The sequence below is a fragment of the Nematolebias whitei genome, chromosome 16 (genome assembly GCF_014905685.2).
Source record: "Nematolebias whitei isolate Nwh7 chromosome 16, NemWhi1, whole genome shotgun sequence".
Classification (NCBI taxonomy): Eukaryota; Metazoa; Chordata; class Actinopteri; order Cyprinodontiformes; family Rivulidae; genus Nematolebias; species Nematolebias whitei.
In genome coordinates this window covers 17332479-17345760 of record NC_056513.1, presented here as the reverse complement: position 1 = coordinate 17345760, position 13282 = coordinate 17332479, and the positions used below count along the sequence as shown (strand labels likewise).

Sequence of the window (13282 nt, the reverse complement as noted above, 5' to 3'; positions counted from 1 at the left end):
AAAGATGAAATGAATGGAAGTTAATTTATATAAATGTAGCAGAAATTACCATGAAAAACTTCAATATAGCTGATAACAGCTGAAATGAGCAAATAATGCTTAAAAGGTAGAATAAGTTTTTAAATTGAAAGAAGAAAGAGCAAAAGTTTGCTGAAAGAAGCAGACATTAGCACTAAAAAGTGGAAATTATCTGAAAAAATCTGAAATTAGCAACAAAAAAACAGCTGAAAAGTAGCTAAAAGGTCAGAAAGAAGCTTAAGTTACCAGTAGGAAGTGGAGAGCACATGTTTTGCTGAATTAGGCTGAAAAAAGTTGAAATGAGTGCAGAAAATGTGGAATTAGCTGAAAAAAACTAAAATTAGCATAAAACAGCTAAAAAGTAGCTGAAAAAATTGAAACTAACTGAAAGGAGCATAACAAGCTGAAATTAGCAGAAATACATTAGAAGAAGCACAAAAATGTAGTTAGTAGAAAGAATCTGAAATGAGCAGAAACAGCTGAAAAAACAACTGTAATTAGCTGAAAATAGTACGAAAAAGTTTACAATTGCACAAGGACGCTGAAAAGTTGAAGCAGAACAAAATGTGAAAGGAGCAGTAAAAGGTTATAAACACATCTAAAGATCTGAAGGATGTAAGATGAGCTCAATTCATTTTCTATGAGGAAAAAGTGGTAAAAAAAAAAAAAGGCTAAATATTTCAAAAAGCTAAAGTTGCACCAATACCAAAAGTCATAGCAGGAGTGTTCTGAAAGAGCTGAACGTTTTGATTTATGATTTGTTGAAATAGCTCAAACTGCGGGACGAGAATTGTGCTGAAAAACATGCGGAAGAAAAATGGATCACAATAGTGTGAATGCTTCATAAACATTCACACAATTAAAAAATGCTTGTGTTTATATAGATCCCTACAAAGTGCAGTGACACCAAATAACAGTAAAGTGTTGAGCAAAATCAGCACCTGTTAAGAAAAAACTTACTGATTAATATAATGAACAGGAGAGCTTGATGATTTTGTATGAGTGAGAAAAAAAAAAAAACACATTCCAGAGAAGGTTAGTGTTTTAAAGACGGAGTTCACCGTTTTACAACACTTTGTGTAGAGTAATAGTTTCGTAGTTTAAAAATAACACTTGTTTCAAGTTCTTCAGGTGGCAACACAATGTGCACTTTTAAGCCGTTTTATAAGTTCACTACAAGCCACACCATACCTCAGATTTTTATTCAGCCTAACTACTTCCTTCCTGTTTGTTAAATGAATCCTGCTGAGTCTGAGCAGACTGAGAGGTGAGTCTTACAACTGACTCAGTTCGTGAGATTGAAAAAAATGTCTGCAGTGTGCAAAGTGTTAACATGCTCACTGGTTTGTTAGTAATCCAAAAGTTTAGTTCTTTAGCCGTTTCTTTTTTATATATTCTTTTTTTGTACAGTTATACAGTATTAAGACCTGGAGGAAACATTGTTCAAGTTCAAATTCAATAATCTTTATTATCCCCAAGGGTCAATTTGTTTCACACTCGGTAGACACAAAACATCCGTACTACACAAGACATTGAGACATTAAAGTATGTTCAGTCATCAGTGTTCATTGAGAAGCCTGATCGCTACAGGGATGAATGAGTTTTTCAGTCTGTTCATTCTACAAACCGGATTCCAAAAAAGTTGGGACACTAAACAAATTGTGAATAAAAACTGAATACAATGATGTGGAGATGGCAAATGTCAATATTTTATTTGTAATATAACATAGATGACCGATCAAAAGTTTAATCTGAGTAAATGTAACATTTTAAAGGAAAAGTATGTTGATTCAAAATTTCAGTGTCAACAAATCCCAAAAAAGTTGGGACAGGTAGCAATACATGGCTGGAAAAAGGAAATTGTGCATATAACGAACAGCTGGAAGACCAATTAACACTAATTAGGTCAATTGACAACATGATTGGGTATAAAAAAGAGCTTCTCAGAGTGTCCGTGTCTCTCAGAAGCCAAGATGGTAAGAGGATCACCAATTCCACCATTGTTGCACAGAAAAATAGTGCAGCAATACCAGAATGGTGTTACCCAGCGTAAAATAGCAAAGACTTTTAAGTTCTCATCATCAACCGTGCATAACATCATCAAAAGATTCAGAGAATCTGGAACAATCGCTGTGCGTAAGGGTCAAGGCCGTAAAACTCTACTGGATGCTCGTGATCTCCGGGCCCTTAAACGTCACTGCACCTCAAACAGGAATGCCACTGTCAAGGAAATACCAGAATGGGCTCAGGAATACTTCCAGGAAGCATTGTCAGTGAACACAATCCACCACCGTGCCATCCGCCGTTGCCAGCTGAAACTCTACAGTGCAAAGAGGAAGCCATTTCTAAGCAAGCTCCACAAGCTCAGACGTTTGTACTGGGCCAGGGGTCATTTAAAATGGTGTGTGGCAAAATGGAAGACTGTTCTGTGGTCAGATGAGTCACGATTTGAAGTTCTTTATGGAACACCAAGATGCCATGTCATCCGGACCAGAGAGGACAAGGATAGCCCAAGTTGTTATCAACGCTCCGTTCAGAAGCCTGCATCACTGATGGTATGGGGTTGCATGAGCGCTTGTGGCATGGGCAGCTTGCATGTCTGGAAAGGCACCATTAATGCAGAGAACTATGTTCAGGTTCTAGAACAACATGCTCCCATCTACTCTTTCAGGGAAGACCCTGCATTTTTCAACACGATAATGCCAGACCACATTCTGCAGCAATCACAACATCATGGCTACGTAGGAGAAGGATCCGGGTACTGAAATGGCCAGCCTGCAGTCCAGATCTTTCACCTATAGAGAACATTTGGCGCATCATAAAGAGGAAGGTGCGACAAAGAAGGCCCAAGACGATTGAACAGTTAGAGGCCTGTATTAGACATGAATGGGAGAGCATTCCTATTTCTAAACTTGAGAAACTGGTTTCCTCTGTCCCCAGACGTCTGTTGAGTGTTGTAAGAAGAAGGGGGGATGCCACACTGTGGTAAAAATGGACTTGTCCCAACTTTTTGGGGGTTTTTTGATGCCATGAAATTTGGAAACAGATTTTTCCCTTAAAATGATACATTCTCTCAGTTTAAACTTTTGATCTGTGATTTGTGTTTTGTTCTGAATAAAATGTTAGATGTTGGCACCTCCACATCATTGCATTCAGTTTTTATTCACAATTTGTTTAGTTTCCCAACTTTTTTTGAATCCGGTTTGTACATCTGGGCAGCAGATATCTGCGTCCAGATGGAAGCAACCTGAACTCACCATGGAGTGGTGATCAGGATCTGCCAGAATCAGCCTGGCTTTGTTCACTGACCTCGCCTTGTGTAGGTCAGTGAGGTTCTGTAGGACTATAAGGTTCAGATTAGGTTTCTGCTGCCACAACCTGCCACAACTCAATTTGCACATAATTTCTATCCATATTTCAGCTGTTTTTTTTTACACAAGACTGCTAAACTCAATTTTATTTAGACATCATTCCTTGTTGAATTGTTTTTGGTTGGTTAGTAGAATACAAAAGTCCTGTTACACAGCATCCTAAACTGACAGTCAAAAAGATAACCTGGTTGTAGTTTCTATACAACTGCTGTCTTGGAACATTTCATTTGCCTATGTTGGACTATTCTCCAATATCATCACTAGACAGTGAGTCATGTAATCGTTTCATCACCCAAGTTCTAAGCTCAAGGTCAAAGGTTATGTCAGGCTTTTGTTTGTCCAGACCATTGCTATAGATTGCTGTGATAGTTTGTCGATGGGCGTATAACGTGCAGTATGTGGCACACTTGTTTTCTTAGATTCACAGGACTCCCATCCCCTACACGCCACTGTGTCTCGCTAAGGCTGTGAAGAACGTTACCGAGATAGAAGGCATGAAAATGGCACACGTAAGTTTTTCCAACTCTTAATCTGTGAAATTAAATACACTCAGTTTACTGAGCCTGTGATTTCTTCATGAGTCTTGTAAAAGATTAAACATGTATTCTTTGTGCTTTTACCAACAGATCAAGGATGCAGTTGCCCTTTGTGAACTTTTTGCTTGGTTGGAAAAGGAGGTTTGTGTGGCCACATTTTTCACATGATCATAGAATGGATCGAGTTTGTGGTAACAGCGGTCTAAAAATGCGACTTAAGAGAAACAAATTTGTACATGGACATGAGCACATGCAATTCTTTTTAAATGTACAATAGTCCCTCACTTCTTCATTGTTCGACTTTTGCAGAGTCACTCTTTCGCCTTTTTTCAAAGTAGGATTGGACACACAATTGATGGATAAGCCACACAATTGACATGGATTTTTTAAAATTTAAAATAGATTATTTTACCCTACTGTCAGGAGTGATGGTTTTGGAGCAGAACCCATTGGTGCAGGCAGGACTCTGAGTAAAATAAGAAGCACTTTAATGAATACAAAATAATAAGCTGTCATGGCAGCAAAACACTTGCATGGCTCGAAGGAACACGAGGGAATCACCGGAGACTCAAGGAGGGAATCACCGGAGACTCAAGGAGGGAAACCAGACGATTCCCAGACAACCAGGAACACAAAGACACAGACTTATATACAGTGACTAATGAGACATAACACCTGTGAGGAATGCAGCTGGAACAGATCAGACAGAAAGAGGGAAACCAGGGAGTGTAGGAATGAAAACCAGCCACCAGAGGGCACAATCCTCACACTTGCTACTAGTACTACTATTCCTACTTCATGGGCGGGGTTTTCACTTATTGCGGGGGACTGAGAACAGAAACTCACACAATAAACAAGGGACTACTATATCTTGTTTTTAAGAGCGAAAACCTTCAGATCAGAAAACTTTTCTCACTATCCAGATGACCCGAATGAGAATTATTGTATTTGGTACCTGGATGACTGAGCATGAACTTTGTTGCGTTTTCTCACTTACATTGAATTTTAGCTTTAAAATGTAAGTGTTTTTTTTTTTACTCTCTACCTACAGTAACTGTGCACTTTGATTGTTGTTTTTAGATCCAAAAAGGCAACATAACTGAGATTTCTGCAGCCGATAAAGCCGAAGAGTTCCGCAGGTGAATATTTGTTGTGCCTAACTTTTGGTTTTTCTTGTTACTTGATAAAGTTTTACATTTTGACAGCTTCAAACGTCTGTGTTTGAAAGATGCTGGACGACTTGTTGTCCCACTCAGTGGTTTGCAGTAATAACCTCTTCTACTGGATTCCTGAGTTAAACTAAAGGTCCAAAGAGTGTTTGTCCTGTTCGTCTGCAAAATATTTTTTGTCTAATCTGTTGTTTCAGTAGTTAAGTTTTATGTAACAATAATCAACAGCTCTTGCAGAGAACATGCACCTTTTGTTCCTCAGACAACTTTAGCTGAAGAAATGCTGCTTTTTATCACTAAAATACCAACTGTCTCCCGCTGTTTTATTTTTATTTTATAATAAACAGTTGTACTTTTACCTTACAGGAAGTTTCATATGTTTTGGCATGTTTTACACTTTTCTTGGTGATTTATCTTTTAAGATAATCTTATAATTTAGATAATTGTATACTGTTTATTTTTACTTATGCAGTACTTTATATTTTTGATATTTTGGGGTGACCTTGGGTACAAAATTTCTTTCCACCTCATGTACCACATGAATGACAATAAAGAACGTTGAACATTTCAGAGGTTTTAAAGCTTGTGCATTTCTGTCCCATCACTTTCCTTTTTGTGCCTTGTCTTTTTCAGTCAACAGAAAAATTTTGTTGGCCTCAGTTTCCCCACAATCTCCAGCGTGGGCCCAAATGGAGCAATCATACATTACAGGTCAGTTAACAAAAGGAAATATGTTTAAAAAAAAGAGTGATTTTGTTCTTTGAAGTGGTCAAGTCCATCTATGTTTCCTTCTTGTAGACCGCTGCCTGAAACCAACAGAACTCTCACCGTGAATGAAGTTTACCTGATCGACTCTGGAGCTCAGTACATGTAAGATAATGTATTTCAGTTATTTATTATCTACATCAAGTGTATTAAAACTAACCAGTATGTCACCCCCTTCTATTTTATCCATGCCTTTTAAAATTAGCAGCTCAGAGAACAGAGAAATATATATATTTTGTACCCTTTACACATACTACCGTACTTGCCGCCGTACACGTCACACTGCCGTAAAAGTCGCATCAGTCCAAATAAGTCTAATAAAGTCGGGAAAAAACGTAACTACGTCACTTCACCATATAAAACCTTGCGCATTACATATACGTCGCATCTATTATGTATCACAGCTGATGCGTCACATTTGTTATGCGTCATCGCTGACCACCCGGAAGTGTTGTGCCAAAAATCGATTGGCTGCCAAATGGCGGCCGTGGGAGCGTGCACAGGAAAACTGTTACAAGAATTTAACAAGACTAACACTTAAAAACAATTATTTGTTTGCTCAAAATTATAGCAAAGGTGTGTCTCTGTTTAACTTTTCCTTAATAAATGCACTTTGAAGGTCAAATCAGCTGCATTTCGCCTGGGCGGTGCGGCAAAATGCAGCTGATTTGACGTTTGCTCCAGGAGTTCTAGAGTGAGACGAAGGTGGCTTGATATGGTAAGCCAAGTGTTTCATTAATAGCTACTTCTACCTATTGAAACACTTGGCTTGCCATATTACTCAAGCGCCCTCTAGTGGCTGAAAATGGTAATGTTCAATGTTTTTCATGTCAGAAAGAATGAAATCGTCAAGAGTTCAGCCAAAAATTGAGTTATAAATATGGGAAAAAACATAAATAAGTCACTTCACTGTATAAGTCGCAGGCATGCTAATTTATGCAAAAACGTGTGACTGATACAGCAACAAGTATGGTAATACTAATGTTTTGTCTTCTGCAGTGATGGAACCACAGACGTCACCCGCACCATCCACTTTGGGACGCCGTCTGCCTTTGAGAAGGTGAATTAAGTGTCACAGATTTCATTAATTGAATCTATTAGGATAATTTTCAATTTTGCTGAGAGATTATGAAATGTTGTAATTATTTAATAAACCTGAATGTAGTCTTTATTTTGTGTAATTTTCTACTTTTCCATCTCCTGTAGGAATGCTTCACTTACGTACTGAAGGGACACATAGCAGTCAGTGCTGCTGTTTTCCCCAACGGAACAAAAGGTGACCACTACTTTTATCATCAGAGATTACTTTTAAACTTTAGGTATCAGTATTGAGCATTACATTTTTACTTTAAAAGACTAGAAACTGGTTAGGCAAAAAAAAATATCATACTGTTCATTTGTAATTTTTGGAAGACAAATGTTTTATTCTTCCTTTTGAACAGCGAGTCATTATTCAGATCAGTTCATTTTATTTATATAGCGCCAAGTCACAACAGAAATCATGTCAGGGCACTGATCAAAAACATTCATATACATAAAAAAAGACAATTAGTAAAAGTTATCTATCTAAGGAAACATGTACTAACTTATGAATAATAAGGCATATTATCATTTGTGGTTAGAAACCTGTGTTGCAAGCCTCACAGAACCATTTATATAAGTAATTTAAATTATAACAGCTGGGATTTAAACCAGCACCTCAAAATCTGAGGCCATGGTACTCGGTCAGAAAAGGGTGGACAGCGCTCTGTTTTGGGAGTAAGGTGCTGCCTCAAGTGGAGCAGGACAAGTACTAGTTTTGTTCACGAGTCATGGAAGAATGGAGTAATAGAACGATAGACACGTGGGTGAAGGTTCTGCAGTGTTGCAGACTTCGTGCCGGTCCGTTGTGGTGAAGAGGGAGCTGAGCTGCAAGATGAAGCTCTCTGTTTACCTGTCAGTCTTTGCTCCTACCCTCACCTATGGTGTCAAACTGGGTAGTGACCGAAAGAATAAAAATACTGATACCGGCAGCTGAAAAGAGTTTTCTCCGTTAGATAGCTGTACTCTCCTTTAGAGATGGAGAAGTTCAGTTATCAGTGAGACTTGGATTAGAGCTGCTGCTCCTCCTCAATGAGAAGAACCAGTTGCTGTGGTTCAGGCATTTGCTAAAGATGGTCCCTGGACGCCTCTCTAGACAAGACCCAGGACACACTGGTGAGTCTGTCTGGGCTGGAGTCCTTCCAGAAGAGGTGGCTGTGGAAAGAGCTGTTTGGGCCTCCCTGCTCAAACTGCTGCCCTCACGATCTGACTCCAGAAGAAGCCGAAGATAATTAATGAATGGAGAAATAGATACTGAGGTAAACTGTGAGAGGGGAAACAAGTTTTCTTGTTGTAATTAAACATCACTTTTCTTTTTTGAGCCTGCATGAGATGGGGGACAAAAGAAGAGATCTTTACAGTTTGATGAGCTACGACAGGGCACATAAACAAAACTCAACAAAACTATGTTTTTAAAGTAATTGGAGACTTCAACAACAAAGTCTATGCTCAATAATCCAGGTATACAATCCATCAATCTCTAATTAGAGACTTGTTTTAAGATGATAAAACAACGTCGCACACGTTTTTCAGTCCTTTTGCTGTAAAACATGATTTTCCTTCCAGGACACCTCTTGGATTCGTTTGCCCGTGCGGCTCTGTGGGAGGCAGGACTGGATTACCTTCATGGTACGGGTCATGGTGTGGGCTGCTTCCTCAATGTCCACGAAGGGCCCTGCGGCATCAGCTACAAAACCTTCGCTGATGAACCTCTGGAGGCTGGCATGATTGTCAGTGACGGTATGACACTGGACAGGAGGTTTCTGAACTCTGAAATGTCTTAATGTGTGAAACAGAAGAGGAACTGCTACACATATGAATTACTTTTAATACTTTTAAGTGTAGCACAGAAATGTGATATTATGTATCTTCCTAATAAACACAAAGGGGTTTACATTTTGTGTTTTGATATTATCTGAGAAAACCAAGCATCATTGCATCATGCAGTATAGAAAATTTAAAACTTCAGGTTGTCATTCATCTGTATACCTGCAGTATTTCAACATTGCTCTTGTCTTTTGAATCTTTTAACTATAAGTTTACTTTTCTAAAGAAAAAATCAGATGCAGAGAGAAGGTGATCTCAGTTTGAAATGGATTTATTTATCATGAATACCTTTAGTTGAGGAGACCCCAGGGTAGACCCAGAACTTGCTGGAGGGATTATATACCCAGTATATCCTTTCTGGGCTTAGAATTCCCTGTTGGACCTGTTGCCTCTGCAACCCGACCACAGATGGCAGCAGAAACTGGATGGGTGGATGAATGTTTATATGGTAAAAAATACTGCATGCAATGGAATAAACTAGTTTCCTTTCAAGCACCACTGTAAATAAACACTGTAAATAAACAATGTGAAATTAGCTGAAAAAGCTAAAACTAGCATAAAACAGCTAAATAGTAGCCAAAATAGCACAAAAAGCTGATATTTGTATAAATAAGCTGAAATTAGCAGAAATAAGTTAAAAGAAGCACAAAAATGTTTATTAGCAGCAAGAATCTAAAATGATCACAAAACTGCTGAAATTAGCTGAAAGTAGCTGAATAAAAGTTTAAATTTACAAAAGGAAACTGAAAGAAGCTGAAGCAGAACAAAATGTGAAAGGAGCAGTAAAAGAACAAAGTCCATGCTCAATGATCCAGGTATACAATCCAACATTTTTCAGTCAGGTCATCTGGACAGTTTCTTTTTTTGTGCTGAAACGTTTCGCCTTCGATCCAGAAGGCTTCATCAGTCAAGGAAACACACAACGCAAAACTGATTCTTCCCCCAACAGCTTACTCCAAAGTGGAACAAACCAGTTTTGTTGGTGCTAAGTTGGTCTGTTGGATTGTATACTGTTGGGGGAAGAATCAGTTTTTTGTTGTTTCCTTGACTGATGAAGCCTTCTGGATCGAAGGCAAAACGTTTCAGCACAAAAAAAAGAAGCTGTCCAGATGACCTGACTGAAAAATGTTGGAGCAGTAAAAGGTTGTAAAATGAGCTCAATTCATTTTCTATGAGGAAAAAAATGGCAGAAAAGGCTAAATATTTCAAAAAGCTAAAGTTGCACCAATACTAAAATTCAAAGCAGGATTGTCATGAAAGAGCTGAACGTTTTGATACACGAGTACAGCTGAAGAATGAATAATGGCTTTAACTTGACTACACAAGAAGAGGTTATGGAATTATCTTCTAAACTGTAATATGGTGAATTATGAGGTTCAAAAGCAGAGTAATTTATCATCTATAAAGTTAACTAAAAGAAGTGTTTGGCTAGATGTGATTTGTCAATTTAAGAAAACTTAATTCTAATTAATAATGATGAATTTTGCTTAGACTGGACAACTTCTTATCTTGAGCACCAGACACCAGCAGAGAGAAGGAGCAGCTTTTCCTACCGATTTGAAGTTCTAGTTCAACCGCCCGAGGGTTACAGGGACTCTCTTGAGATGAGTTAAGCGTCGAAGGTGGATATCCCTCGACACTGGACATCAGTTGAAATCTGGAGTCGATAGATAACTGGCTCCCGATGGGTCAGTTGACGCTTCCGGAGGGCTGCGTTTTCTGCATGGAACTTCTTATCTTCTGGAATAAATTTTCGATTGCTTGACCTTTCTTCGTCAAAAGCTTCCCCAAGACTGAGCTCTAAATTAAACGTCAGAATAACTTTTCTCTGACGTAGGGGGCGTTAACAATATTGATGGTCGACTCAATCAAAACAGAAAGGATGGACCTTTGTTTCAGGTTACCGCTTCATTTGAACTTTAATAACAATATTAAAAATAAATGGCTAATTTACTCTGCTTTAGTAAATGCTCAATATAACAGCAGGATAATTAAGACTTGTAAGCAGTTTGACTCATCCATAAACATTTTCATTACAACTTGTGCAAATAACAGTTGAAACTTCTGATTACCAGTTTTTTTACATCTACTTTCTCTTATGCATGATTAAACTGAGTACCAAGCTGAGAAAGAAGGAACAAGTTATTTCATAGCAGTTTTACAGCAAAACATTCAATTGTGTTCAGGAGAACTCAGAAAATTAAATTGTTCAGAAAAACAACTTCTACCGTGGGTATGGCAATGTTGTTTCATACATTCACTATTACCAAAGAGTCCTTGAGGAACAATAGGGTGGTTCTTTCCCACACTCTAAGACTGCAGGACAAATCCTCCCTTTTAGGAAGAGATACTCATAACGCTCAGATGTTATATTTCAAAGGTCAGATGGAAAGGTTCTCATACAAAGGGCCTTTCAGCTTTGCTGAAATCATAACAGGCGTGCAATTAATTACAATAACAGATTTTTGTTGTTCAATTTTTGTAACATGGTTTCTTACTGTCCAGCTTTGGGAGTGAGAGTCAGTCTTACTTTCAAAGTATCAAAAGAATAAAAGTTGATGGTAGAAAAACCTTGATGTGTCCCTACAGTATTAAAAGCCTGCCTGAATAAAAAGGTTTTAAGTTTAGACTTAAAAAGCTCCATATCAGCGATGGAGCGCAAGTCCTGAGGTTGGATGGTTCCAGAGTCTGGTGCAACGACAGAAAAGGCCCAGTCACCCCATCGTTTGTAGATGGACTTTGGGACAGACGGTAGAAAAGTATTGGATGATCTCAGTGTTCTCCTATATTCACAAACAGCTATAAGATCAGTCAGATATAGTGGAGCAAGACTATTGAGACCATAAACATTCACACAATAAGAATTCTGCTGAACAATCTCAAATGGAAAATAATTATCAGTTCACGTTTGTTATAAGAGGATTGTAAATTGAGTACATTTGTAACTTGTAATTGTTCTAAAATATCAGACTGAATTAATGCATGTTCGGATTACTGGAAGTCACAAAGATGGGACAACTAAAACGTTAGGATTTATTTAATCCTATATTACTAAGGGATACTTTGGTAATAGACAAGTAGAATACAAAAATATTCATCTGTGTGGCGTTCTACTTTTAAAGAAAGAAATCCAAATTTTGTGATTCATTTATTTAGGTTGAATGAAATTTAGTATATTAGTTTAAAAACTTTGTCTGTCTGGAAGTTTTATTTTGAAAGCATGTATTTAGAAGGTTGGTACTTTTTAAAACGGGCTGTTTATGTGGCCTTTTTCTTTTTTTACAACTATGAAAAAAAAAATCTCAGAGCTGCAGTTATTATACATCTCTATTTTTCAGCAGTTTAACCAGAAAGACTCACTGAGATCTTTGATGTATTTTTAGAAAAGTTAGCTGCACAAGACTGGAAGCAGCACACACAAAAAACTACAGTTACAGTTTTAAAATATGTAACAATATAAACAAACTATAACAAAAATCAACAATAAAAGTGAGGCTGATTAAAACATTTTTAAAATGTTGCTCTTATAGTTCACTTTCTTTACTGCTAATCTCAAGACCTATGATAATTTAAGAGGCATATTAATATAAACTATCGTTTTTATTTACTTAAATATATAGTATTGAGTATATCTTGTTCTACTGGGTATTTGTAAGTTTAAAATTCCAGTAATGTGACATCTTTAGATGACAGATGAGGTTTTGTCAAAACTGTAGGAGGATTTTATTTTTTATTTTTCTGTAGGCCCACCATAAATCTTTTGTTGTTGTTGTTGTTGTTGTGGTTGTTGTGGTTGTGGTTGTTGTTGTTGTTGTTGTTGTTGTGGTTGTTGTTTGTGTATGTTTTTTATTTATGTGTTATCTCTTAAGAGCCTGGGTACTATGAAGATGGATCCTTTGGCATTCGTCTTGAAAACGTGGTCCTCGTTGTTCCGGCTAAGTCCAAAGTAAGACCCTGATCACTAATAATCATCATTTTAAGCCATGAATTCTCATCAGTGCATAGTTTATGTAAATAAGACAAAATAACATTTGGTTTTGTTGTGTGTGAAGTACAAATACAGAAACAGGGGCAGTCTGACATTCGAGCCTCTGACTCTGGTCCCGATCCAAGTGAAAATGATGAGCACAGAGCTGCTCACCCATAAGGAGGTAAAACATCTGAGTGAAAAGTTAATATTTTACTTGCCAAGCTTCTGTCAGCTCATATTTTTATGTCTGCTCATATTTTATTGTTAATGGGAAACACATTTGGACAATAACACAACATACATGTAGTTATTATTTCTACCTTAACATGTGATTCTTGACCTGCCATTGTGTATCTGTTCCTATCAAACCCAGCCGGTCAAAGCAGATGTTTGCTTGTCCTGAGCCTGGTTCTGCTAAAGGTTTCTTCCTCATGAGGGAGTTTTTCCTTTCCACTGTCGCCTTCATGCTTGCTCAATATGAGAGTTCTGTGGTGAAGTTAAATTCAAAGCAGTCTGCTTCTCAGATAAATAGTTTTAACTATTTAT

General features: G+C 37.6%; 1 protein-coding gene across 2 annotated transcripts in view; it reads left to right on the top strand.

Moving 5' to 3' along the window:
• The window catches only part of xpnpep1 (X-prolyl aminopeptidase (aminopeptidase P) 1, soluble), a 25978-nt gene that overhangs the window by 10733 nt on the left and 1963 nt on the right, over positions 1-13282 (top strand). For both annotated transcript variants that reach the window (XM_037690326.1, XM_037690325.1), the window contains exons 10-19: positions 3809-3898; positions 4016-4066; positions 5006-5064; positions 5728-5805; positions 5893-5964; positions 6859-6919; positions 7066-7135; positions 8506-8679; positions 12636-12712; positions 12819-12917. In XM_037690326.1, the coding sequence (XP_037546254.1) occupies positions 3809-3898; positions 4016-4066; positions 5006-5064; positions 5728-5805; positions 5893-5964; positions 6859-6919; positions 7066-7135; positions 8506-8679; positions 12636-12712; positions 12819-12917 (831 nt within the window). The remainder of the gene's footprint in view (positions 1-3808; positions 3899-4015; positions 4067-5005; positions 5065-5727; positions 5806-5892; positions 5965-6858; positions 6920-7065; positions 7136-8505; positions 8680-12635; positions 12713-12818; positions 12918-13282) is intronic.